General features: G+C 38.5%; 2 protein-coding genes across 4 annotated transcripts; one reads left to right on the forward strand and one right to left on the reverse strand.

The window, feature by feature from the left end:
• The first annotated feature begins 5,744 nt into the window (after nucleotides 1-5,744).
• On the forward strand, nucleotides 5,745-15,249 carry SSB (small RNA binding exonuclease protection factor La). 3 transcript variants are annotated; one of them, XM_053918763.2, is made up of 13 exons: nucleotides 5,748-5,889; nucleotides 7,170-7,268; nucleotides 7,908-7,979; nucleotides 10,275-10,378; nucleotides 10,466-10,640; nucleotides 11,283-11,390; nucleotides 11,472-11,572; nucleotides 12,587-12,658; nucleotides 13,208-13,250; nucleotides 13,628-13,768; nucleotides 14,121-14,307; nucleotides 14,435-14,566; nucleotides 14,842-15,249. In XM_053918763.2, the coding sequence occupies exons 3-13, from the start codon at nucleotides 7,917-7,919 to the stop codon at nucleotides 14,928-14,930; spliced, it is 1,215 nt and encodes a 404-aa protein (XP_053774738.1). In that variant the 5' UTR covers nucleotides 5,748-5,889; nucleotides 7,170-7,268; nucleotides 7,908-7,916; the 3' UTR covers nucleotides 14,931-15,249. The 3 variants fall into 3 exon arrangements, with proteins under 3 accessions (XP_024417318.2, XP_053774738.1, XP_053774739.1); XM_024561550.4 differs by lacking the exon at nucleotides 7,170-7,268 and having other exon boundaries at nucleotides 5,745-5,889; XM_053918764.2 differs by lacking the exons at nucleotides 5,748-5,889; nucleotides 7,170-7,268 and having other exon boundaries at nucleotides 7,906-7,979.
• On the reverse strand, nucleotides 14,931-26,146 carry METTL5 (methyltransferase 5, N6-adenosine). Its single transcript, XM_024561549.2, has 8 exons — nucleotides 26,079-26,146; nucleotides 25,700-25,850; nucleotides 23,005-23,119; nucleotides 22,463-22,644; nucleotides 21,644-21,726; nucleotides 16,975-17,026; nucleotides 15,414-15,463; nucleotides 14,931-15,033 (listed from the first exon to the last, which is right to left on the reverse strand). Exons 2-8 carry the CDS (start codon nucleotides 25,806-25,808, stop codon nucleotides 14,995-14,997), a joined length of 630 nt encoding a protein of 209 aa, XP_024417317.1. The 5' UTR covers nucleotides 25,809-25,850; nucleotides 26,079-26,146; the 3' UTR covers nucleotides 14,931-14,994.
• Between the last annotated feature and the right edge of the window lie 283 nt (nucleotides 26,147-26,429).

Raw genomic sequence — 26,429 nt, forward strand, 5'->3', positions numbered from 1 at the left:
AGGCACGGGTGTGCTCCAGAGAGAGTGTGCCTGGGGAAAGAAAGGGATGGGTAAAGGCATGGGCATATGAGGGAGACAGAGAGAGAGAGTGCAGGATTGTGCTGGGTCCTTCATCTTAGGGTTTTTGAAGATGGAGATTTTAGGTGAGGTCTTAGGGGAGGATCTCAATAGAATATCCATCATTTTTCCAGTTGTGTCCTTTCAGGGTCATGGTTTCTGCTGTTTGGTCGGTGCTGGGTTGAGGGTCAGGAGTCATTGCGTTTGGTCCTGATATCAGCCACAGTATCGCAGACCTGGTTTTGCTGCTTTTCTGGGCCTGGAGCTGAAACACAGCGGAGGCCTAGAAGCTATCTCTAATTCGACCAAAACTCTGTCTCTGTGGTCAACACCCCAGGCTTTGTTCCTAAGATTATTTCATGTGGGTCAGAACCTCATTGTCTGGAAGGCTTAATGCTTAAGGGAATGGTTGTTCAAGGGAGCCCTGTGGCTATTCTCCAGCACCCTTGTTTCTCCTCTAAGGGGGTCTACCACATGAGTAGCAACATACCAGGGAGCGAAAGGTCAGGGGAGGAAAGTCACTCTGGGAGTGAGATCCCACAATACTTGTCCTGTCAGTTCTGTGTTGCTAGGAACCCGGGGCTTTCTGCCGTGGTGACCTTCTGTACCTGGCCTATTGTTCCTACTCTGCTCTTGTCATCCAACTGCGTATGATTCAGTTTAATGCCCCTGGCTTCCTTGCTTTTCCCTAAGGAAGGAGGGATGGCTTTTCTAATCATTAAATTTTTAAAGAATAAAGTGGGAAGGCTCTGCTCAGGCCCTCCTTCTCCTAAAACCTGCAAGGGGAGGCTCATATATGATAGTTACTTTTAAGGGGTACTCACTAGAGGGAGAGCATGAGGGAACTTTCTGGAGTGCTGAGAATGTTATACATCTCAGTCTGGGTGGTGGTTATAAAGTAGTGTTCGTTTGTGAAACTTCATTGAGTCATACACTTGAAATTCATATACTTTACTGTTTGTGTGCTATAATTCAATTTTTAAAAAGTTATCCCCCCCCAAGAAGTCCTCTTCTTTTCCGTTTATATGTCACAAATATTTTATTTTAGGTAAGATCTTAGTAAAGAAACTGTTATCCACTTGTGGTCTCACTAGAAGGTCTGCTTATAATTTCTGTATATACCAACCTGCTTACTGTGTCCAATCGACCTAAGAAAATTAGGTTGTTCACAGTGATTAGATAATTTGGGGTGATATTGGAGGCCTCCAACTGTCAGACCTAGGGGCAGGCTCTAGGTTTTTCCCCAACAAGCTCACATTCAGGTGATGTGTCACGATGAAGGTGGGTCCCACACAAGATTCTGTCACACATTTGGACACCAATTGGCAAGAAGACAACTAACCATCCCTACAACTCATTCCCAAAGCTTAGGGAGGCAGTAGATTCTTAGTTCTCAGGCACTGTGATATTCATCTCACACACACAAAAATAGAAAAGTCTAGTACAAGCCCACCAGCCTTCAAAGTGGTGCACTTTGCCTGGAGCTTTGATTTACCTGGATATTCTGCCACTTCGTGACAGATCTGTTGCCTAACCCTGACCAAAAGGCCAGAACATTGACACGTATGCCTTGAAGAAGCTTTTCATGATTTTTTCCCCTCTCACTAAAGTCAAGCTGGAATGGTGAGTCCACTCCATGAGGCAAGCAGGGCTGGTCTGGTGCTCTAAGTTGAAAGGGACTTGGATTCTTTTTATTGCTGCTTTGCCATACCTACGGTGGTACCTTCATTTGCTTGGCTCAGCTTTGCTCATGGCCACATCCACACCCAGCCAGTGGGAAGAGAACAAACTCTTTCTCTTTAATAATGACCTGGCAGTTGCCCACATCACTCACATGGTCTTATTTATCTCTAAGGGAGGCTGGAAACATGTAGTTTTTCTTTCGGATTGGCCATGCACTTGGTTAAAAATCGGGGTGATTTGATTATGCTACCAGGAGGGGAGAGTCAATATTGGGGGATAAGTAACAGTCTCTGCCATGTGACGAAGTTGGTTCAGGTCAGACTGCAACCTTTCTCAGCAGAATCGACCCAGTTGATCACTCCCTCCTTAAATATTCACCCTTTTAAGCTTCTACAGCACCATAGTTTCCTAGTACCTCACAGGCTGTGCTTGTTGTAGCTCCTGTTCAGGCTTCTCGTCCTTCACCCAGAATCTGGAGTTGGGATACCAGAGGGTTTGGTCTTGAGTCTCTTACCTTCACTGCCTAGACTCTCTCCCCCTAGGAGAGCACATCCAGTGCCATTACTTTAATTGTCTTCTACGTGCTAACCACTCCAAAATCTGTATCTTGAACCCTGACTGCTCACCTAAGTTCCAAACTCATTTACCAACTCTCCACTTGACATCTCTACCTGGTTATCTAATATGTATTTCAAACTAAATGTCCCAAATGAAATAATGCCATTATCCTAACTGTTCTCAGCATGGGGGGAGGGGCAGAGGAGGAGCAATAGCCACCTGTTAGGGTTTAGAAATGTGGGTGGGAGTTTTCATTGCCACAATGACTGGGGGTACTAATATTTCTTCTAACCATTTTTAAAATTTTTTATTGTTATTCAATTACAGTCGTATGCCTTTTCTCCCCATCCCTCCACCCCAGCCCAGCTGAACCCCCCACCTTCCCCCCATATTCTAAACGTTTTTTTAAAACTCAGCATTATGTTTGTGAATTTCATCAATGTCAATGAAAGTAGATCTGGTTTGTTTGTTTCATCACAGCATTGTTTATTATTTCATTGTTTAATTACTCCAGTAATTTAACAATTTACTTCAGTTATTTGTTCTTTTTTAGTGGACATTTAGTTAATTCCCAATTTTTTGCATTTATATACCATGCTCCTATGAATATTCTTGAACACATTTTCTTGTGCACAGATGTGAAAATTTCCCTAGAGTATATTATTGTGAGTGGACTTTGGGGCCATCTGCTATATGCGTATTAAACTTTAGCACATATTACTGTTACGGTGGAATGAGTGGCCAGAGGGGAAATAAAGGCAGGACCCTCACCATTGCAATCTAACAAAGAACTTAATATGGGAGGCTAAAAACAAAAACTCACCGGTTGACCCGTAATCCTGAGCTTGTCTGATAAGGCTGCCAGGCGTCCTGAACAAGTGAAACTATGATAGTGTAGGGGGGTGGGGAGCCCTTGAAAGTCTGTGTGTATCATCTCCATTAGCTGGGAAAAGAAAACCTTGAGACTATGTATTCGTCCCAAGGCCTGGAAGGGAGAAGAGAAGGGGGACTACAGTGCCCAATGAAAAAAACTCATAAAGCAACTTTGGTTAATTGCCTTCCTCTCATCACACACGCAAAATGAACAAATAGCGTCTGGAACAAGATAAGGATTCGGGCTAACAGACTCCCCACAGTACCTACATTTGGGCAGTCATGTCTCCCTGGGAAAGCTGGCACCCCCTTTACCAGTCAATAAATATGTAACTTCTTCACCCCCACCGCATCAATTATATAACGCCTTAGAACAAAGAACTCTCTCTTGGCCTCTTGGCTCATTTTGCCACATGGGAGGCCCGTGGCCACATGGCCTCTAGCCACCTGGATGCTGGTCACCCAGCCTCTGGCCTCCATACTTTTGCTACCCTGCTCTAGCCACTCTTGCTTTTGCTTTCCCATTAGAACTTAGCACTAAGAAACTTTGCTTGAATGCTAGTAGGCTCGCTGGCCTGTAATTCTTTACTGCGTCATTGAGAAGAAGGGAGTTTTGGGGAGTTTCTCCAGTAACATTACCAAGTTGTTTTCTAAAATGACTGTACTTAATTTACACTCAGAAAGATGGTCTTTTAGTATATTATCCTACAAAGTTATGCCATGAAAGAGATGGATGTCAGTATGAGAGTCTTCTTGATACTTTGTAGGAAAAAATGAAGCTTCTTGGTATGCAGCCAGGATTCCATTTCCCCAAAGGATGGTGGCTCCATGGAGCTTGGTCCTTGGAGGAGAGGGGACCATTGGCTTGATGCAATGTTTGGACTGAATCTATAACTGCATTTTTTCCACATAAATACATTGGGATGCCAAAAAGCCCTGGGATCACATAACAGGCTACTTCACCAATATCCTTTTAAATTTTCAAGAAAACTGAGGGAAAAATAAAAGATTGCCTCATGGGTGGAAAATGCCTTCCTAGAGCACGGACTCGTAAAGCAGCAAGTGCTGGAGCAGCAGTTGTCTCCCCTGTCACCACTGCCACAAAGCAGCAGCCCACACACTCCAGCCGGGAAGACCACAGCGTGTGAAGGCCAAGACAATAACCCAGAAATGTATCGAGTCTTGCTCACACAGGAAATCGTGTGCGGCTCCCCTTGCGACAAGAAAAACTGTGGCAACCAAAATGGGACTCCCTCAGATCCAGTGATAATTGACAGGACTACTTCATCAAAAGCTAAAGTGGCTTAGCAAGAAATAATATGTGAAAAGAAGACATGTGAGGCATTGAGATATTCTTTTATGCTAAGGATAGATGCCCTGTACCTATTTGTACCCTCAACCCCCCAGAGCCCTAAAATATTCCAAGAAGCAACTAGCCCATGCTTCTGGGCTACTCTGACTTGGCACAGTCTTCACCCAACAAAAGATTTCTGAGACCAACGGACTTTGGACATTGTGCCTCCACAAGGGAAAGGACAGCATTAGGGAATCATACCTTCACTGGCGTTATGTATCCCTATCTATTTACTGTTTGTAATCCTTATGTTATTTGTATTATTTGTTGTATTGTTGGTTTGGTTTGAGTTGCTGATTTGACAGAAATCTAAGTGAAAAAAGTGCCGCACCACAAGAAAAAATCTTTTAAATTGGGTGACTAAAATTATTGTGCGAAAAGTATACTAATAGAAAAGGGCTCTGGCAGAGCCAATAGTTTTCCGCACTAGACAGCTTTTTAGTGATGTAAAATCATGTTTATTTTAATCTATGCTGCTCCTCTTTCTACAGTATATGCCAGGCACAGGTTCTGGCAAGGCATATATTGTATCACTATTTTTTAAAATTGGAGAGAGAGAAACATCAATTTGTTGTCCCACTGATCTATCCATTCATTGGTTGCTTCCTGTATGTGCCATGACAGGGAATTGAACCTACAACCTTGACTATGAGGAGGACGCTGTAGAACTACCCGCCAGGGTTGTATCACGTTTAATGCTCACAAGAACTTAATAAAATAGGTGACATTTATCACTGGCCCCATTTTATACCTGAGGGAGGAAGATGTTGAGTAACTTGCCCAAGGTTAGCAGTCTATAAATTGGTGAGCCCTCATTTGAAGGCAGGCCCTCTGATTCCAGAGTCCTAACTCTTCAACACTTGTTTTCTCAACTCCAAGATTCCATGCATCCTTTAAATATAAATTCACTTCTTACTTTTTGAGATTACAATACGATATAGTTCAGATATATATGGATAATTACAACAATTTTTTGAAACGCATAATTTGAAGAAAAAAAAAAAGCCAACACTTCATATGAATGGAAAGGTTAAGAACGGCTGGAGAAGCGAAAGACGTCCAAAACCACTTAAAAATAAATATTTATCTTAACTCCCTTCATCACCCTGGGGAACCCTGCAAATCAATTTCTTCCGGGAGGGGGCGAGACTCCACGGGCTGTGAGAGTTCGCGGCCCGCGCGCATGCTCAAAAAGCAGCACCGGCTACTGCTCTCCCGAAGCCACGCCCACTAGGGCGCAAGGGCTGCCGGGAGGGCCCCCATCTTTACGCGCGTTCGGCGAGCTGGCGACGCTGGGAAGGCTAGTCGCAGCAGTCAGTGTTAGTGATTTTGTGGCCCGAGTTTGCTGCACCGGGACCTGAAAGGTAAGCAACTCCGGGGGGCTAATGAGAAGGTACCAAAGGTCTGCTTTCCGTGGTGCGCGACGGCGCTTTCCCTTTCTTTGCTGCCTCATGCTGGCTGCGCCCGCACCTCTGCTTCCTCACGTTTGGGGCGTGAGCCGCGTGGGCCGCGGCCGGAGGCGGCACGCTGGCCTGGGAGGTGTGAGGGGGCCCTCTCGGAGGAAGGCTGGAACCTGGGTTTCTGCGCACGTGCCTGGGTCTCAGGCTAGCCAATAGTTGCTTTGGGACGGGTCCCTGGGGGTGTCGTTTGGACAGAGCTGCCGGCATCCCCACTGAGTCTTTCAAGTTTCCTACCTTCATCGTCTTCCAGTGTCGCTAAAGGCGGACGTTTGAGGCCACCTGTGTAAGTTTCTAAGGAGGTTGGCGTGGCTAAACCCCGTAGGGTTCCGTGGATAATGTGGGACAGAGTGGAGGCCCGAGAATCGCGTCTGTGTAGGTGTTCCCCTGGCGTACTTCTCTTGGGTCTTTACGGTCTTCATTCATTCACATCCAGGCTTCTGTGCGAAATGGTAAATGTGATTAATATTTCACATGTAGTTGTACATTCTGGGAAGGAATATGATGAAACAGAATTCCAAAATTGGGTAGGCCAAGAAGTCTTGTGAGGATTAAATAGTTCTTTTATTTCACCCTTTGCTTTATAAGGGGTCCTAGATTATGGAAATAATTTGGTAATGTAGATTGTGGTCGACAAACCAATGCATAAGATTGAGCAAACTTTGTAATGTGATGTGCACCACATAAATCCCTATTGCAAGAGCTTCCAGTGTGCATCCAGCTTGTTACATTGTAATTACAGTATATAAGCGATGCCTCCAAGAAGTGTACCAATGGTAGTTCATCACTAGAGCACTTAATGGCAGATATCCTTGATGAGTTCCTATATACTTTTGTACAGTGTGGGTGACTGGATGGTTTAATAGAACATTGGAGGCAGGTAATTTGAGTTGAAGAGACTTGGTTTTGTGTCTAGCAAACCAACCTCACAGCCTCATTTTTTCCTGCACTGCTAATCAGGAAACTGGTTAGCTAATAAATTAGTGAATGAGTAGGCATACTCCCAGTTTAACGTTGTTTTAGTCCTTGGGCTCTCAAATTGTCATTCAATATGTTCCTTAATACACTGCATCTAATTGAACCCTGGCTAAAATATGATTATAATACTTAATCTTGGCTGATAAACATTTTGGTAAGTCAGCTGTGACTAACTTTATTATTTATTTTAATATGTTTACTGATTTTAGAGATAGAGGGATAGAGAGTGAGAAACACCAATGTGAGAGAGAAACATTGATTGGTTGCCTCCCATTCGCTCCTGAGCGGGGATTGAACCCACAACCTAGGTATGTGCCCTGACCAGAAACCAAACCCCCAACCTTTTGGTGTATAGGACAGTGCTCCAACCAATTGAGCCACACTGGCCAGGGCAACTGTGACTAAGTTTAAAAGAAATTTGACCATACCAAACAGGTGGGACTGAAATCCATAATGAAGATAACTACTTTCTTTGTTATAGAACATGGAACAGTGATTTACTGAAAGGGGTGTGTATTACTAGCTTCTCTTTTTTTAAATTTTAATGTTTTTATTGATTTTTATGTGTATGTTTTTATTACATACATACAGGAAGAGAGAGAAACATCGATTTGTCGTTCCACTTACTTAGGCCTTCATTAGTTGATTGTTGTTTGTGCGCTGACTGGGGATTAAACCCACAACCTTGGCTTATCAGGATGACGGATGCTCTAACAAACGAAGCTACCTGGCCAGGGCTCAGTAGCTTTTCAGTTTTCCATCACTTATTCCAAAGTTTTCTTTTGTTGAAAATTGAGAATTGAGTAGAGAAATTGAGCCTGTGAAATTAAAAATTCTTGATATTTTGTTTTAAAAGAAATTAATGGGATGTTGATAATCATTCTTTTTCTGGTCTTGAATTTTATGTTAAAAAGATAACAATAATGCTAATTTGGAAAAATTTACAGATAGCCACAATGGCTGAAAATGGTGATGAAAAAATGGCTGCTCTGGAGGCTAAAATCTGTCATCAAATTGAGGTATGATCCTTGTACTCTTCAAGTATGAAAACAGCTCTTTGCCAGGAAATTTAGGGCTTCAAAACAAATACAGAAAGAACATTTCATTTGAGTATGTACAGTGACCTATATTCAACGTTTGGCTTGTCTTTGATTCTTCGAATTAGTTGTACATATAATAGTATACAGTTGTTTTTTTCTTTTTAAAGATTTTATTTATTTATTTTTAGAGAGAGGGAAAGAGAAGGAAAGAGGGAGAGAAACATCAATGTGTGGTTGCCTCTCGTGCGCCTGTACTGGGGATCTGGTCCGCAACCCAGGCATGTGCCCTGACTGGGAATCAAACTGGCGACTCTTTGGTTCGTAGCCCGTGCTCAATCCACTGAGCTACACTAGCCAGGGCTTAATAGTATACAGTTTTATATTGGTGTAGCCAGTTTATGAAACCCAAAGACTGTAGACATTTCAAAAGATAACACTATAGACTAATGTTATTTAACTTTTTAAATTTTGTGTAAATTTTTATTTGTTTATTTTAGAGAGAGAGAGAGAGAGAGAGAGAAGTGGATTTGTTGTTCCACTCATTTATGCATTTATTGGTTGAATTCTGTATGTGCCCTGACCGGGGATGGAACCTGTAACTTTGGTTATAGGGACAATGCTCTAACCAACTGAGCTATCTGGCCAGGGCCTCTTAGTACTTTTTTGAACTTAAGTCTTGTATTTAAGTTGAAGCTTTACATAATGGTTGCTGTGGGAAATTATTTCTTAATTTATATCTTACTCTCTTGCTAAAGAACTTCATGTTATTTGATGTGTTTTGGGAATCCTCAGAAGTATTTTTTTTAAGTTGTACTTTTGTGTCATTTTAAATTTCTTATGTTGCAACTTTTTGAACTAATTTCTTTACAATGAAGAAAACTACAAATTATTATGTATTTAATATCTAGAATAATACATAGATGTATATAGCCCTGGTTGGTGTGTGGCCCAGTGGATTGTGTGCCAGCCTGTGAACTAAAGGGTCGCTGGTTCTATCCCCGCTAAGGGCACATCCCTGGGTTGCGGGCCAGGTCCCCCAGTTGGGGACACATGAGAGGCAACCACACATTGATATTTCTCTCCTTCTCTTTCTCTCTTTCTTCCTCTCTCTCTCAAAATAAAAAAATAAAAATTAAAAAAGTACATAGATGTATATAGAAAAATGATTTCCCTTTTACAACCTGCCCCCTGTCAAATACCACCTTCCTGAGGTAATCAAGGTTAAAAGCCTAATGACTACCCTTTTACACTTTGGTCAGTGCTCACACTAACATAAATTTTATTTCCTTCCCTTTCCTCCACCAAACATGGGATGCATTTTGGGGGAGTGAGGTTTTATGTCATCACTTATATGCCCAGTTTCCTATTTGATACATAGGCTATTTCCAATATTTTTTAGCTGTAATAGTTTTATCATGAATATCTTTATATATAAATCTTAGTAAAACATGTTTACCGATTTAAGATAAAATTCCTAGAATGAGAGATGTTCTGGCTCAAGGGTGATGCACATTTTTGAAAACTAAACACTTACGGCCAGTTTACGTCTCTACCTACGTGACCATTTCTCTGTTAAGGCCAATACTAGGTATACGTGTTGAGAATTTTGGCCGATTTGTCAGGTGAAAAATGCTTTTTATTTACATTTCGTTGATTAATAATGAGGTTGAACTTGTTTATAGTGCATTTTTAGTTTTAGTAATTTTTGTAATGTCCTTCATTCATTTTTCTATTAGTGTTTTCTTGGGTTTTTTCTTCCCCCTTGATTTATAAGAATTATTAACAAACTTCTATGTTTGCCTTACTTTTTATGCTACTTTTGGCATTCCAAGTAGTCACACTTGGGCCTTTTCATGTATAATTTCCCTTTGTTTTTATACTGAGAAAGAGTGCCTCTGTGCTTAAATTAGATACATGCTTTTAACTTTTAAAAATCAGTGTAATTAACCATTTTATTCTAGTTATTTAATTTACTGTTTCCACACTGATTTAAAGTGAGGATTTTTTTATATACTAAATCCTCAGGTATGTTTTTATTTGTTGTTGACATATCTTTTAATTACATTAAGTAATCAATTTTTAGTTTTATCTATTTTTTAAATTTGTATTATAAATATTTAATTATGGTATACTTAGGAGGAATATTTATTGCCTCTTAAGTTATGACATGTATTTTTAAAGAATAGAACTCGATGTAATGGTAATAAAAATACATCTCCTAGGTTGGAGTCAATATTATACAATGATCTTAACTATGTTGTAATTATCTTTCAGTATTATTTTGGTGACTTCAATTTGCCACGGGACAAATTTTTAAAGGAACAGATCAAACTGGATGAAGGCTGGGTACCTTTGGAAATAATGATAAAATTCAATAGGTAAAAACCTTTTAAAAACCATCTTTAGATTTTTGGTTAACAAGTGCTAGTACTAAGTCTTACAAGGTTTTTATACATATTCTTCAGGTTAAACCGTCTAACAACAGACTTTAATGTAATAGTAGAAGCATTGAGCAAATCAAAGGCAGAACTCATGGAGATAAGTGAAGATAAAACCAAAATCAGAAGATCTCCAAACAAACCCCTCCCTGAAGTGACTGATGAGTATAAAAATGATGTAAAAAACAGATCTGTTTATATTGTAAGTGGGCCTTTAATGCATTTAATTATATCTTAAATTTAGAAAGAATGGGTAATAGAGTTGGTAAAAATAGCAGCTCAGGAATCATAACTTCACTACTTACTATATGTCCCTCACCACTTGCTATATGTACTTAACCTCTTTAAGCCTTATCTTCATATATGGGGATAATATTTTTACCTTATAGAACTGCTGTGAGTGTTAAATGAAAAACCCATATACCATTGGACGAAATCATTAACATATTGTAAGCACCAGTGCATATTACCTCTTCTTATTTATCACCAGCTGAACTTGATAGCAATTTTCTTTAGCATATTAATTTTTAAGTTTTTTATTCTGGAAAATTTCAGACATACAAAAATAGATTGGCTATATAATATACCATTATCCAACTTCAGTATTATTAACACATGGTTAATCTTGCTTTGTCCCTGACCCAATTGGATTATTTTGAATCAAACCCCAGATAAGAGAGTCACTTTTCCACTGGAGAACAAAGGCTCTTAACCAGAGCTGTTAAACATTTTGGGAGGAAGAGTGGGAGGTAGAGATATTGTGGCTTTATTCAAGGCAAAATGATTCAGAATTTCTTCCTAATTGTTTTACCTGAGAAGTCATTTGTACATTTCCTGGTCACAGAAAGGCTTTCCTACTGATGCAACCCTTGATGACATTAAAGAATGGTTAGAAGATAAAGGTCAAGTACTAAATATTCAGATGAGAAGAACATTGCACAAAGCATTTAAGGTATGGTTGTATAATGTAACAAACTTTCTAGTTGAAAAATTTATGGGACACAACTAAAAATCTTTCTTTCCCTTTTAAAAGGGATCAATATTTGCTGTGTTTGATAGCATTGAGTCTGCTAAAAAGTTTGTGGAGACCCCTGGACAAAAGTACAAAGACACAGATCTACTAATACTTTTCAAGTAAGCATTTTTGCTGATGTTTGTTCTGGCCACTTAGTTAATATGGAATTGACACACTGGGATAAGGAATATGGAATAGGATCACCTATAAGGCCAGTAGTTTTGGTAACCACAGGCATCGTTTGGGAAATGCTTGAAATTTGCTTAGTGGAAACTATTAGTCCTTTGAGAATATATAGAAGTGTTTATTAGTACCCTTTCTCTGTTAACAATTAATAAAGGAGGTTAAGTTTTAGTGCTTTACATCTAAAAGTTACAGTCAGGCTGGAAATTTGGGCTTTTAGTGTTAGAAGATAAATCACTATACAATTTTTATCTGTTCTTATTTCTCATAGTCTATATATGCCTGTATTTGTATGTAGTACAAAGCATTATATAATAGAGATTTGGATTACATTCTTTAAAATTTGTGTGTAAAAACTTGGACAAACCAGAGCATTTTCATGATTAAGTTAGATGTGTGACCATAGTTTCCTACTTTTGCATTACACAGTATTCTAAATATGCTGTGTTCTAAGCCTGGTGTACTTAGAGATGCACTGTGATGAATTGCTCAGTGTTAAGCCTTCAAAAGTATTTTTTAACATGATTTTATAATTGTTCTTATTCTTCGGTCTTAGGGATTTTAGAATTTTCTCTTTCTGTGGGATGAACACTGTAGAAAACTCTGAAATGTTAAAAAACTTTACATAACTTCTGGTTTCCTTTTTTTTTTTTTTTAAATACCAGAATGATTCATGAGATGTAGGGGTTCTTTTTAGGGTCATGAAAATGTTCTGAAATTAGATAATAGTGATAGTTGTACAATCTGAGTAAGTTAAAAAGCATAGAATTATACACTTTTAAAACAGTGAATTTTATGGCATGTGAATTCTTAGTAAAGCTGTTATTTACAAAAACATGGAATGGTAACTTCCTCGACACCTTTTGAATTTTATGCTGTGTCTTAATCATTCCAAATAATTTGAAATCTTTGTTCTCATAAATTTAGCCTCTATATCTTGTGTCCTTTAGGGAAGATTACTTTGCAAAAAAAAATGAAGAAAGAAAGCAAAATAAAGTGGAAGCTAAATTACGAGCTAAACAGTAAGTAGAGCTACTAACTTTTTTTTCTTTTTAATCCTTACCTAAGGATTTTTTTTTTTTTTTAATTTTAGAGTGAAGAAGGGTGGGGGGAGAGAAAGAGAAAAAACATCGATTGGTTGCCTCCCCTGTGCACCCTAACCAGAGATTGAACCCGCAACCTTTTGGTGTACTGAACAATGCTCCAATCAGCTGAGCTATATATATATATGTATATATATATACATATATATATATATAGGGCCAGGGCTAATAGAACATTAATTCCTTAAATCTTTGACAAAAGTAGATAGTGATTGTGGGGAATGAAGCTGATGACCTCTGAAATGAGTAGCAGTGGGCCTTTCTTTTGCTCATGAAACATTGAGGTCTTAAGCTGCGTTGATAATCTGGGGCCATATTGTGTTGCACTGTAGCACTGGACAATCAGAAATCCTAAAACTGGCTTTGGTTGTTAAGTAACTTAGTGATAGTGATCAAGATTAACTTTATCGGGATTTAATTTTCTTATATATAGTAAATGGAAACATTCAATCACATTTTTATTTATAGAGAGCAAGAAGAAAAACAAAAGTTAGCAGAAAATGCTGAAATCGTAAGTACATATTACTGGTATCTTAAGAAATCTAATTCAAGGCTATGAGGATGAAAGGTCTGATGACTTTTCACAGAAAATCTGTAAGCGTTACAGTAAAGTAATAACCAAATACTATTGCCTAAAATTAGTATTTACCCAGAGGTAATTTAAGAATCAGATTTATATAACTAACTAAATATTACTTCTTGGAGAAATTAAATCAGAAGCAATTGCAGAACAAAGGATGATAGAGGAAATAAAATGTTGAACTAATCAAATTAGCATTTAGTCAGTTTAGCAAATTAGCCTTTTCCTTGTACAGGTATAGAGTAGTGTAAGCCATTTATGATTTGTGGTTGCTTTTAAGAAACTTACTGCCTTGTATATTTTCATAGAAATCTCTAGAAGAAAAGATTGGCTGCTTGCTTAAGTTTTCGGGGGACCTAGATGATCAGACCTGTAGAGAAGATTTGCACATCCTTTTCTCAAGTCATGGTGAAATAAAATGGATAGACTTTGTCAGAGGAGCAAAAGAGGTTTGGAAACAGTTTTACCAATGTTAAAAATCCATAGAAATTTATCTTTTAGATGAAATAATTAGCAAAGAGTAAGCATTTTTTTAATATGTTGAGAAGTTTCTATTTAATCATTTACTTGTCCATTTTGTTGTTGCTGTAATTCCATATGGTATCTGATTATTTTGTTATGCTGTGAATAATTGTTGGATCAGTGACTACAAGTTTTGTAGCAATTTCCTTCCTGATGTTCACTGGAATTCATTGAAAATGGTAATGGCATGGAAGATTTTGCAGGCTAGGAAAAATTACTTTGAATGAACTAACTGTGGGACCAAAAACTTATGGGTGTGGCCTTTTGTCTTTGATGTAGGGAATAATTCTATTTAAAGAAAAAGCTAAGGAAGCACTGGATAAAGCCAAAGATGCAAATAATGGTAATCTACAACTAAGGAACAAAGAAGTGACATGGGAAGTACTAGATGGAGATGTGGAAAAAGAAGCACTGAAGAAAATCATAGAAGATCAACAAGAATCCCTAAACAAATGGAAGTCAAAAGGTCATTAGTTCTGATTTTTCTGACAGTGTGGTTATTTAAACTCATTTGCTTGAGTAAAAATTGTAATAATTGTTCAAAGACAAGAAATGTAAAACATTTCTTTATTGATCTCTCAATGTCTCTTCAGGTCGCAGATTTAAAGGAAAAGGAAAGGGAAATAAAGCTGCCCAGACTGGGTCTGCTAAAGGAAAAGTACAGTTTCAGGGCAAGAAGACTAAATTTGATAGTGATGAGGAACGTGATGAAATTGGTGCATCTGGTAAGTTTTTTTAAGTCTTTGCTACTTCCATGAGAAACTATTTGTGAGAGAGAACAGCGATAGGTTTTTCAGTTTCTGTGTGAGCGACATTCTTAGATTGTGATTTACTCCAGTTACGCTGTTTTACAAGTGATAACAAGGATGCTTGGAAGATACGTTTAGAGAGCAGGAAGTTTTGTACTAAGAAAAAAAGCCTTCTCATTGGTAATTATGCCCAACTTTAAAATAGAGTAACCCTTACAGCAAACTTGAAAATTATTTCTGTTATTGTACAGGACCAGGAAAAAGAGCAAGAGAAGAAACAGACAAAGAAGAACCTGCATCAAAACAGCAGAAAACAGAAAATGGTGCCGGAGACCAGTAGTTTAGTAAAAAAACTTTTTATTCATTTTAATTAGATTTTCAGCTGCTTTTGTCTTTGGAGGCTTTTAAAAAGAAAACCGAATTAGGTCCACTTCAATGTCCACCTGTAAAAGAGGAAAATTTTTTGTTGTTTAGCTTGTCTCTTTTTTTGTTATCCAAACAAGGATATTTTTGATGTACAGTTCTGTGTTATTTCAGTAACTCAAATATCAGAAGAAAGATTCTGGTACTAAATTGCCTTTGTAATATGAGAATGTATTAGTACAAACTAATAAAATATACTATATAAAAAGAGCAAAAACTTAGTTTTTTTTGTTTTATTTTTGCCCAAAGTATTTGAGAAAGAATTTATTTTAAACCAAGAGTATTGTCTTTTGGTTTTAGGCCATTCCATAATCTGTCTTCCAGGCTGGCTTTCTGTATTTACTTGGGCAACTTGATAACATTAGAAATAATTACTTACTGTAAAGTTCAAGAGACTTACTGATTTCTTTTTATGAAATTTGTATGATGCTGGCAGGTCATATCTCAGCTCTATAAAACAACAACAAAAAAAGCCACCTAAGGATAAAAATTCTATTTCCAAGCATTTACCACCCTTGACTAAAAACCACCCCACGAATTAAGAAAGTACTTAAATGCTAGTAAACTAAAGATTCTAGGCCTGTCACTTTAACTTGGTATCCAAGGACTGCCACGATGAATCCCCAAGATTAACCACGGCAAGTTGAGTTTGGTATTTCTGCCATTTTGGTCATTTATACCAAAATTTGAGCTTATGGGGAAGAGTTTAGAAGGATAACAAATGGACAAAAAAGTATATCCTATGAAAGTGATAGTACCTCCCTATTTTTAATTTCTTAATCAATAGCTAGCATTCTCATAACTATGCTTATTTTAAAATTTTGTCTGGATTTTAGTAATGATAGTAAGTAGCTAATTATTTTCCTACTAAACTCAATGAAAACCCATTTTTTCATATTCTTTCATAAGTTCTCCAAACTTACTACTGGTACATTTCAGATGAAAATGAGTCTACCTACCCCTTCATATTTTACAACGTAAATTCTAACTCTAGGTCACAGCTCTCATATTTTAATGTGCAGTCAAATCACCTTCAAAGAAAATCTTGGTGAGGTGCAGGATATAATTCAGTAGGTTTGGGTAGAGACTAAATTTCTGCAAGTCTGACAAGCTCCCAAGGGATGTCAACACTGATGATCTAAGGACCACACTTGGAGTAGTAAGGCCCTGGTTTGGTAAACTACTGGATCTGTCCTAAGGTGCTCTGTGTTGCACATTCTTATACCTTAAACTATGTAAGGAGTGACAATACTGAATATTAAATAGGAAGACTGACCTTTCACACATTACTAATTATTAAGAACAGTAATAGACCTAGTTATATGGTAATACCATAGTTTTAACTCATAGTTTATTATCATGTAAAAAAACCATTTCCCTATTACTGTACACTTATTTCAGGTTTTGCAAAATTGGATTACAGTTAGCTTGTATGCTTTCCCCATTTTGATGTTTGTGAATATTGTCCAGTTTACTAATAAAAATGTAGTAAGCATGATGTAGTCAGTGTGGATAACTATATTCTACCCCCCACTTAAAAAACTATTGTTATTTGACTTCAGGGGCAATTAGAAAATTGAAATAGCAAGGCAATCCAGGCATAATCTGGTGGTATTTTCCAAAAAGGGATTTCAAACTGATGTCCGACCAACTCTAAACCCAAACTTTAGTCACTGTTAAAGCTGCATAGGGTTCTGTCTGAGCCTGTAGTGCCCAATACTTGGGTATTATTAGATATTATTAGTAAAATGAATACATAAATTGGGACAGTCTTGGCAAACAATACACTGCCTTTACTCTATTTGCTACCCATTATAACCATCTCCATTTGCCACACTAAAAATATGATTTACAGTGTCTTCTTAGTACCTGTATAAAAATTCTGGTTTGGCTAATGCATTTGGCTTTCTTAGATAATTGAGTTGAGATTTGTTTTATGAGAAAATTGACAATTGTCTTACCTGCAATGATGTCTATCTTGATTTTCCATTCTGCAGCTTTCTTTTGAATATGCTGAACATAATGACATGATCACGTGAACTGATTTTTAAATTTTTAAATAATTCCTTTCTGTTAATACTTGGTAATACATTTTCAAGCTTTTAAAACTTCATTAGAATTTAGACCCTTAAATTTTTTTCAACTGAATGGATAGTATTAAGAAGCCAAGCCATTTCAATATATTTACCTGCTGAGACAAATTACATAATCAAATCCAAATCACAAAGCTGTTATTATTTCAGAAATACAACAAAGTGCACAATGTACTCAAATGGTTTCTGCAGCATTACTTCATCAATATATACAAGTATAACTATCCTGGAAACCATTCAACAGAGACCATTCCTTGGCAGTACGGTATAGTAGTTAAGAACAGGGTCTGTGGAACTAGACAGCCTGCACTTGAACTGTTGCTCTGCTACTTACTGGCATCGTAACCCTGATCTACTCATTCTTTCCATGCCTCGGTTCCTCCTCTGTTAAATGAGGACAATAGTGGTATCTCTCATCAGATTGTTCTGGAATGTGAAAAGTGCTCTGAACTGTCCTGGCTCACAGTAAGTACTAAATGTTAACTATTTACAGGTCTAAAATTCTTGAATCACTTCATAAAATTTTTGGTTAATTTGTTTTAAAAATTGCTTTATGAATTTTTAAAATAATATATACAACACTTCAACATTAATGCAAGTGGAAAAAAAGTTGCATATAACCCCTTTAAATTAAGTGTATAATTATCTAGAAATACTAGAAATCTAGAGATACCAATATTTGGTATTATAAGCATTTTGTTCATGTTGGCAGTGTTTGTAATACTTAATTGGCATCAAGCAGGTTGATAACTTTCCCTAAATTGTAGGTTCAAATATTCCCATTATAAACAATACTGACAATATATTTATGCATTTTTTTCCCTTGAATTTAATAAATAATCCCAATTTTGTACATATTTTCCCATCTTGAGATCTAGAATTTCTGTATAAGGATACAGAATTTAATGAAATAATATTGTAATTTAATGGACTCTCAGGATCTTTGATAAATTTGTAAGAAATAAATTATGATGACATTTCTTTGCTAGCTGAGCCCTAAGGTTGGTGAAAGTTTTTAGACATTAGATTATACAGTGGCATGTGGCTGGTTCTGGCAGAGATGTCAAAGTATGAATGGGGTAAGTTTGGGATAACATTGAGAGAACAGTGCCTGGCTTATTTGCTTTAATGTAAGAGCCAAGAACTAAATCCTCGCAATGCCTAATGAAGAAAGATAAGGCCAAAGCCTTGAGAGTCACACAGCTTGCCAGCATATCTGCCAGGATACTTACATTTCACTTAACTATTTCTACCAAAAAATTACTTTACAAATGTACCCATATTATAAATAGAGAGCCAAGCACTTTTAAAGACAAAGGGTCTACAGTTAAGGGGTGTGGAGTAAGCTTCAGTGACAATGTACTAATTATATAGAATATTTAAAACAGGCAGAAGTACCACAAGCTTAACAGGGATTGTCTTAATATTAGTTCATTTCTCACCATACCTCCTTCATGTACGCATAATATACAGCAGATTAATTCTGTAAATTATTTCCTGTACTAGTGGAAAATATGCACTAAGTAAAAATGTACTTAATATATGCTTAAAATTCAACCATTAAGCTTGCCAAGACAATGCTGATAATGCTACCTTTTAATGGTGGAACATGGTAATACCAAACAGCAAAGATGGGAGTTCCTTGGTGATGCGGCTACAGGAATTCAGTAATTACACTTTGCTACTTAATTGCATTTTTTAAAAAAGATTTTATTTACTTATTTTCAGAGAGGGGAAGGGAGGGAGAAAGAGAGAAACAAACATCAATGTGTGGTTGTATCTCACACACCCCCTACTGGGGACCTGGCCCACAACCCAGGGAAGAGCCCTGACTGGAAATCAAACTGGCGTTCTTTTGATTTGCAAGCTGCCACTCAATCCACTGAGCCACACCAGCCAGTGCTTAATTGCATTTTTTACTGGCATATTTTCCTTGTTCTGCGTGAACTGTGTATGAGTAACATAAAATTTGTTATTTCAAGCTGTGCAGAAATGAGCAGAGCAGTCCTGACTGCTTATCTTTAGAAAAGACCTGCATATAAGGTTGGCCCTTGGCTGGAATATGGGAACTTAGATTTTGGGAGGGTTTCCATTCCCTGTCCCCTTAGATGATATGCACATTGTGCTTTAACTTTATGCTGAATACCTCTTTTGCTGCTGGGAGTCTGGGAATTTGGGTTTGTGCCAGGCAAGGGATAGGAGTGCTTACATGATCAGTCCTCAGTAAAAATCCTGTGCGCTAAATCTCTAATGAGCTTCACTGATTGACAGCTTTTGACATGCCTGTCACAAAAATTCGCTGCTGAGAAAATCCACTATGTCCTGTGTGACTTTACTAGGAGAGGACTCTGGAAGCTACACCTGGTTTCCTGACTTTGAACTATGTACCTTTCCCTTTGCTGATTTTGCTCTGTATCCTTAAATCAGCCATGAGTATGACTGTATGGTGAGTCTTGTGAGACTTCCTTGAGATGCATCAAACCTGAGGATGGTCTTAGGGACCTCAACACAAGCTTTTTAGATACCAATAATAACTGGTGTTTGCTTTCACATATCAAATGGAGATTTATTTACCAGTAAAGTCATGTATTCTGCTGCTTACCTACATTCGGTACCACTCATTGTTAGCAGTATAAATTTTTTAGCCATACAATTTTATATTTTTAGGGGGTTATCAGATTACCATATATCCAGAACTTACTGTTTCTAACTGGATCCCAGCACACCGTATTTATAGAAATATTTTTTACTACAAAACTACTTAAAAATCTCTAATACATGTATTATTTAAATTAATAATAGGTAATAGCAATTACATATTCTAGATACTAAATGCTCTGTAAATATTAACTCACTTAATTTTCACAACAACCCTCAAAGTATACGGTACTCATACTTCCTTATACTACAAGAGTACAGGTAAATACAGTATAGGTGATGAAATTGAATTCAAGTACCTTCACCAAGATAACAGCGGGGAAGTAGCAGAGTTTAGAAATAACCTAGGCAGTCTCACTCTATCATCTGTATTCTTGGTCACTATATTATTCTGATACCAAAAAAATGTACCAACCCACCCCCAATTTTCTGGAACACACCTTATACACCCCACGTGTCAAATGCTGGCAAAAATAATGGAAGAGATAAGTTATAAACACAGATTAGTTTTAACTCCAGGCTCAGTGTTCTTGAAAACCCAGGCCTTACTGCCTTACTTATGTACATCAGGCCACACAAGGCCACTGGGCTACAGGCATCAATCAAGAGTTACCAAGGCAGCCCTGGCTGGGTGGCTCAGTTTGTAGGAGCATCTTCCTGTACACCAAAAGGTTGCGGGTTCAATCCCTGGTCACAGTGTGTAGGAGAGGCAACCGATCAGTGTTTCTCTCTCACATCGATGTATGTCTCCCTCTCCCCTCCATCTCTCTCAAATCAATCCTTCAGTGAGGATTACAAAAAAAAAAGACCCAGGACATACTTTAACTCTAGTTATACCATACTTCTCTACTCCTGAATTATAGTTTCTTTCCTGGTAACAGTTCCTGCCTGAACAAATCTTTGACCCCCCCCCCCAAAAAAAACAAACCCTAAAACAAAAAAACCTCTCACCAGTATATGGGCTACAGAGTCCAATCTGCAGTCCATGGGCTGCCTGCGGCCCAGGATGGCTATGAATGTGGCCCAACACAAAGTCGTAAATTTTCTCAAAACCTTTTTTTGATTATCTGTTTTCGTTAGTGTTTGTGTATTTAATGTGTGGCCCAAGACAACTTTTCATCCAGTGTGGCCCAGAGACGCCAAAAGGTTGGATAGCCCAAGAAAGCTATCACAAATGCTAGCTAGTTAAAGGGAAAATTCAGTTTCTAAGTGCCCGATGTTAAAAGAGGTCAGGAAAAATAAATACTCTGGTATTCACATTTTTAAGAGTAAATAAATTTCATAGCAAATCCTTAAAACTGTGGGGAACTGTTCCACGCGTGGGAAATGTGGCTCAGCCCCCACTCGAAAAAGCCAGCGGGGAGCGAGGTTGGCAGGCAGGACCCACGTCCATGGATAGGTTCTCCAGTGGGAAATCAGGCCTGCATTGTACCTAGACTCCTATGAGACTTGCTCTTGCTTAAACTCCTCACCCTGAGGCAGCAAATGTTTACTGAGTATCTTTATCTTCCCCACATCTGAGCTAGACCTTCCAGATATGGAGCATAACCCGTTTAGACCATTGACCATTTCTCCCTTTACATTGCAAATATCCTTCTTTGATGTATTGTCTGAAAAAGATAACCACCCAAAACAAACCTATGAGGACCATCTTTGATGTGAGGGGCCTAGAAAAACAATAAAAGCCTGTCAAGGCAAGGGTCTAGGCGCTCTCCTCTTGAGAGAGTGGCCGCGCGGCCCCTTTTCCTCCACAGGACTCGGTAGTCCGTGTGTATTTATATATTGCAACTACAACACCAGATCCTGCGGGCCGGCATCTGTGTCATAACAGTGTCATGAATTTAAAATTAAATGACAGTATCATGAGATTTGAACTTACTTCTCTAGTTGAAGATTTGTGTAAAGAATATACTGCTATTCTTGCCAATTCCAAAGCAGTCTTCAGAAATGCCATATCTGTCCCTGTTAAGAGTATAAAAAGCTCCAATTTACAATATATACCTTTTATCAAAATAGAAAATTAAATGAATTTTAATTTACACAAGGTATTAATAAACACCAAAATAGCCACTTCAAATTTTCTCTGCAGAAAGACAGGGTACAAATAAGGTCGATAGAATAAAACCAGAATTATACTGCCTTATTTGAATAAGGATAAAGTAAATATTTTAGTATTTATTATATCCCAAATGAATGACTCTGAAAGAGAGGAGAACGGAACAGATACAGCAGTAATCAGAGTCATGCAGGGGTGAGGGGAGCAAGGAGGACTTAACCCACGCATCTCACTGACTTTCTACTCTCCTTGCCCGCAGCACACAAAATAAAAAGCCAGTGAGTCACTGTTACTGATGGACACATGGTGAAACCCTCCAGTGTGCTAAGGCATTAAAAAAAAAGTTCTAAAAGTATAAAATACTTTATGGGATTCATAATCATTCATAAGGGTTAAGTAAATCATTCTTGAAACCAGATGGAGTATAAATACATGAATAAAAAGGTATTTTTCATTTAGTACAAATTTGTGACAACAAAGACTGAAAGTTCAATTCCCTATCCATGCATTAGCCAAACTGAAATTGTAGTAACTGCAGGTAAGAAATTAGTTTATTTAATGACAAGTGATAACATCACTTAACCTAAACAATCAACATGCAAGTCGTTTTCAACACCAGTACACCTGATTCTTGTTACTAACCTTTATTATTTTTGGTCCCAAAGGGAGGATTCATAATTACTGTATCAAATGACTTGGACATTCTGTTAGGTAATGAGCACACATCACATTGAACCATGTCAACATTTGTTAACTCAAACTCCTCCACATTCCTATGAAATATTTCCAATGCATCTTCATCTATGTCAAATCCAACACACAACCTATGAATACAAAACACAAAGCGTGACTACTTAACAGCTTCTAAGTCAAAATATTAACACAACCAAAACAATATACATTTTTAACCCAACTGGCAAAGTAAGAGTGAGTGTTCCCTTTCAGCAGCATGACGGCCCCCCCTGGCAGAGGCTGGGAAGCTAGGAAGGTACCTGCTAACAAGGAAGGTATCTGGCTGCTGCAGTTACTGTTTTTTCAGTTTGTTCTGCTCACTTAAAATGTACTCATTTTCTGATTCTTGCTCCCCTCATCTCATACTACAAAGTCCCATAAATGTAATCAGTTGATCTATTTATGCTTATTAAAGCCACCCCATACCAAATAGTACATACTGGATCACCTACCCTGCTCCTAACATTGCAGTTCCGATGCTAAGTACTCCACAACCACATCCCAGATCAGCAACCACTTTATTTGCAATGTCATCATATGTGTTATGAATTGTATAGAGCATACATGCTAAAAGATCAAAGAACATATTAGAGAATAAGCAAGCAAGTTGAAGACCAAAATCCAATTTGTCCCTGTGATTCTTTAAAATAACTTGTCTGGCATTATCTAGTCCTCCCCCAAATGGTATTCTAGATAATGAAAAAAAAAACCCGACAAGGCATAATAGCTTGGCACGTAGTACGAGGGCCCACGACAAAATGATAAAACACATACCAGTGAGTTCCAAAAACCAGTCTGCTGACAATACCAAGAATGACAAGACTTTGAGGTAAAATGAGAAACATAAGGTCAAAATGTCTCATATTTCCTCAGTCTGCTCAGAACACTGCTAAACACATACATACCTATCAGTTTTCTTTGATGCTGAAATATTTTTATGAAATGGTGGTAAGCACAAATATGTTTTAAAATATTTTTCTTGGAAATGGCCTAAGTGCCCATCAGTTGATGAGTGGGTAAAAAAGCTGTGGTACATTTACACAATGGAATAGTACACAACAGTAAAAAAAGAAGAAACTCTTACATTTTGTGACAGCATGGATGGACCTGGAGAATATTAGGCTAAGTGAAATGAGCTAGTCAGTGAAAGGCAAATGCCACATGGCCTCATGTATTGTAGAATCTAATAAACACCACAAACTAACGAACAAAATAGAACAGAAGTATAGAACATGGAACAGACTGACAGCTGCTAGAGGGGAAGGGAAAGACTAGATGAAAGACGGTGAAGAGATTAGCCAAAGAACATTCATGCATAACCCATGGACATGGACAATGAAATGGGGGTTGAGTTAGGGAGAGGAGAGAGATTGGGGCTGGGTGGAGGTGGGAAAAGGGAGAAAAAGCAGGAACAACTGTAACAGTATATACAATTTAAAACAACCTTTAGGAAAAATTCAGGAAAATAAAGACATTTTAAGAAACAAACAAAAAAATTCTTTCCTTGTTATCATAAACTTGGAAACCCTCTATCAGTGTCCAAAATTATTTTGAAATTTTACTGATTTGTGAATCTGTCTGGGAACCACAGCATTAACATTAAAATGGCACAGACCTTTTTTGCAACCAATTTGTCACCAGAACGCAGTTACCATAAGCTTAAGCTACAATGGGAAAGGAAAAGACCTACATCCACAATGCAGCCTTTAGACTCACATATTCAGACACGTGTTTATGATCCACAGGCCCTTATATTCATATTCTAATAATATGAGCAGATAAGAGAACTACTGAGGAGTAGAGCAGAAGCTGCTGAGATTGGAAAGGGGTATTTCAAATACATAAATATCTGGGATACACTGAAGGTTACCCATGAGTAAGAACATATCTCCTCGTGGATATCTGCAAGGACTACTGGCCATCACTGATGCCCCAGGATCCAGAGGTTTCATTAAAAACACAATTACAGGACATCTCAGGCTGAATTCACGGTCCTGATTATTGCTGCAGGTGTTAGAGACTTTGAAGCTGGTAGAGAATTAGCACAAAGCCCTGGCTGGGTAGCTCAGTCAGTTAGAGTCTCATCCCAATAGCCAAGGTTTTGGGTTTGATCCCCAGTCAGGGCACATATCAGAAGCAACCAATGAATGCATGAATCAGTGGAACAACAGAGAGATGTTTCTCTCTCTCTCTCTGAAAATCAATTAAAAAATAATAAAGTAAGAATTAGCACATGAGTGTGAAACCATCTTTTTAAAAAAATGGATTCTACTTAGAAACCCTATAACCAGAAGACATTAAAGTCATTATCTAAATTGGGTAAACTGGTCTTAACCTAGACAGTTTTGTGCCAATTTTTGGTTGAAATTATGACCATATGTTGGTGTTAAGTGCAGGTATGCACATATTTTCCTTTACTTTCATTGGCAGCGTAGAAACAAAACAATGTTGGGGTTGGACGAGTTTCTTGCTTGCAAGTATTCTGACGAATTAATTTTCCTAAGACTCACGAATGACTTTGGTAATACAGTTATTAAATAGAATTTTTTCCTGATTTTCTACTGTATTACTGGTATCAGTCTCTCACATCAAAGCAACACTCTTGATTCTCAGATCATTTGTTAAAATTTAAATGCACCCTCATATCTACATAGCGCTTAATCTGAATTTGTTAAACTCAGTTCTTCGGCTAGCAAATCTAGTATTCATTTATAGGGCAGAGTATGGAATAGAAATATCTGTGTTGACAATTTGTTGCAATAGGAAATTGATCCTTATTTGGCAAATATTTACTGAGCTCCTTATTAGCACCAGAAACTCTTCAGGCAGTGGGAATTGTGTAAACAAGGCCAACAAATTCTTTGCCTCAAGGAGTGTACCGTGTCATGAGAGAAACAAACACATTAAAATGATGTCTCACAGTGTTAAGGGATATGCAAAAACCAAACAGTAAAACGACGACGTGTGTCTGTCGGGGGCGTCTATAGCTTTGGTGTTAAGGAAGTCCTCTAACGGGATAGGTAATCTTTCCAGCAGTTTTCCTCTAGACGGTCCTTGTATCTAAATAATTGTTCTCATTTCATTATGGAGTAAGTAGACAAGACTAACCAACCCGCGAAGCAACGGAGTGGTCACCAGCCGCCCTACCTGCGATGTGAGGCCTGGTAGGATACTGTTCTAGAAGTAGCTTGGGCTTTTCGAATCCATCCACTTGTTGCAAGCGACTCTCTAGTTCCTTAAGCCTTAATTTCTTCATTTTTAAAAAAGTGTGGGCTCTCCGGGTTTAAAGGCACTGGATCTGCAGAGAAACCTGTTTAACCTGAATTTCCCTTACCCCCAAGCTCCCCCCCCGCCCATTTCTCAGCGCCGCCGGCCAAAGGGCTGGGCAGGGCACGAAGGACGCTAAGGACAAAAGGGCCCAGACTGCGTCCTTCTACTTGCGCTACTCCGCCCGCCTTTGACCCCGCTGCCTCCAGCGTATCCCGCGCGGATCACGGTATTCTTGGAGATCAGCAGCGGCTCCCACCTGGATCTCACGCACAGCGTCGGGACATTTCAAGATGCGGCTCACGCCACAGCCGGGGCCGGAAGCGCTGCTACGCATGCGCGCTCGCGTCTGCTCCCAGTGGTCCCCCGCCGAGCTGCAACCGCGGCTCAGCTCACCTGTTCCGCTGGGGACTCAGCTCCTCATCCACCTCCACCAGGGCCCGGTCCCCACCGCCGGTAGAGTCCGCCCTTCTCGCAGACCCCAAGCCGGTCCCCGCCATTACCCTCCAGCTTTTTCTTGAGTACCAGCAGGTTGTGAAAGGATAGGGGAAGAACGAGGGTGGAAATGATGGGGAAAAGAGGGTAAAAGTCACAACCATTTCGTTCGATG

This window comes from Desmodus rotundus, chromosome 2 (genome assembly GCF_022682495.2).
Source record: "Desmodus rotundus isolate HL8 chromosome 2, HLdesRot8A.1, whole genome shotgun sequence".
Lineage (NCBI taxonomy): Eukaryota > Metazoa > Chordata > Mammalia > Chiroptera > Phyllostomidae > Desmodus > Desmodus rotundus.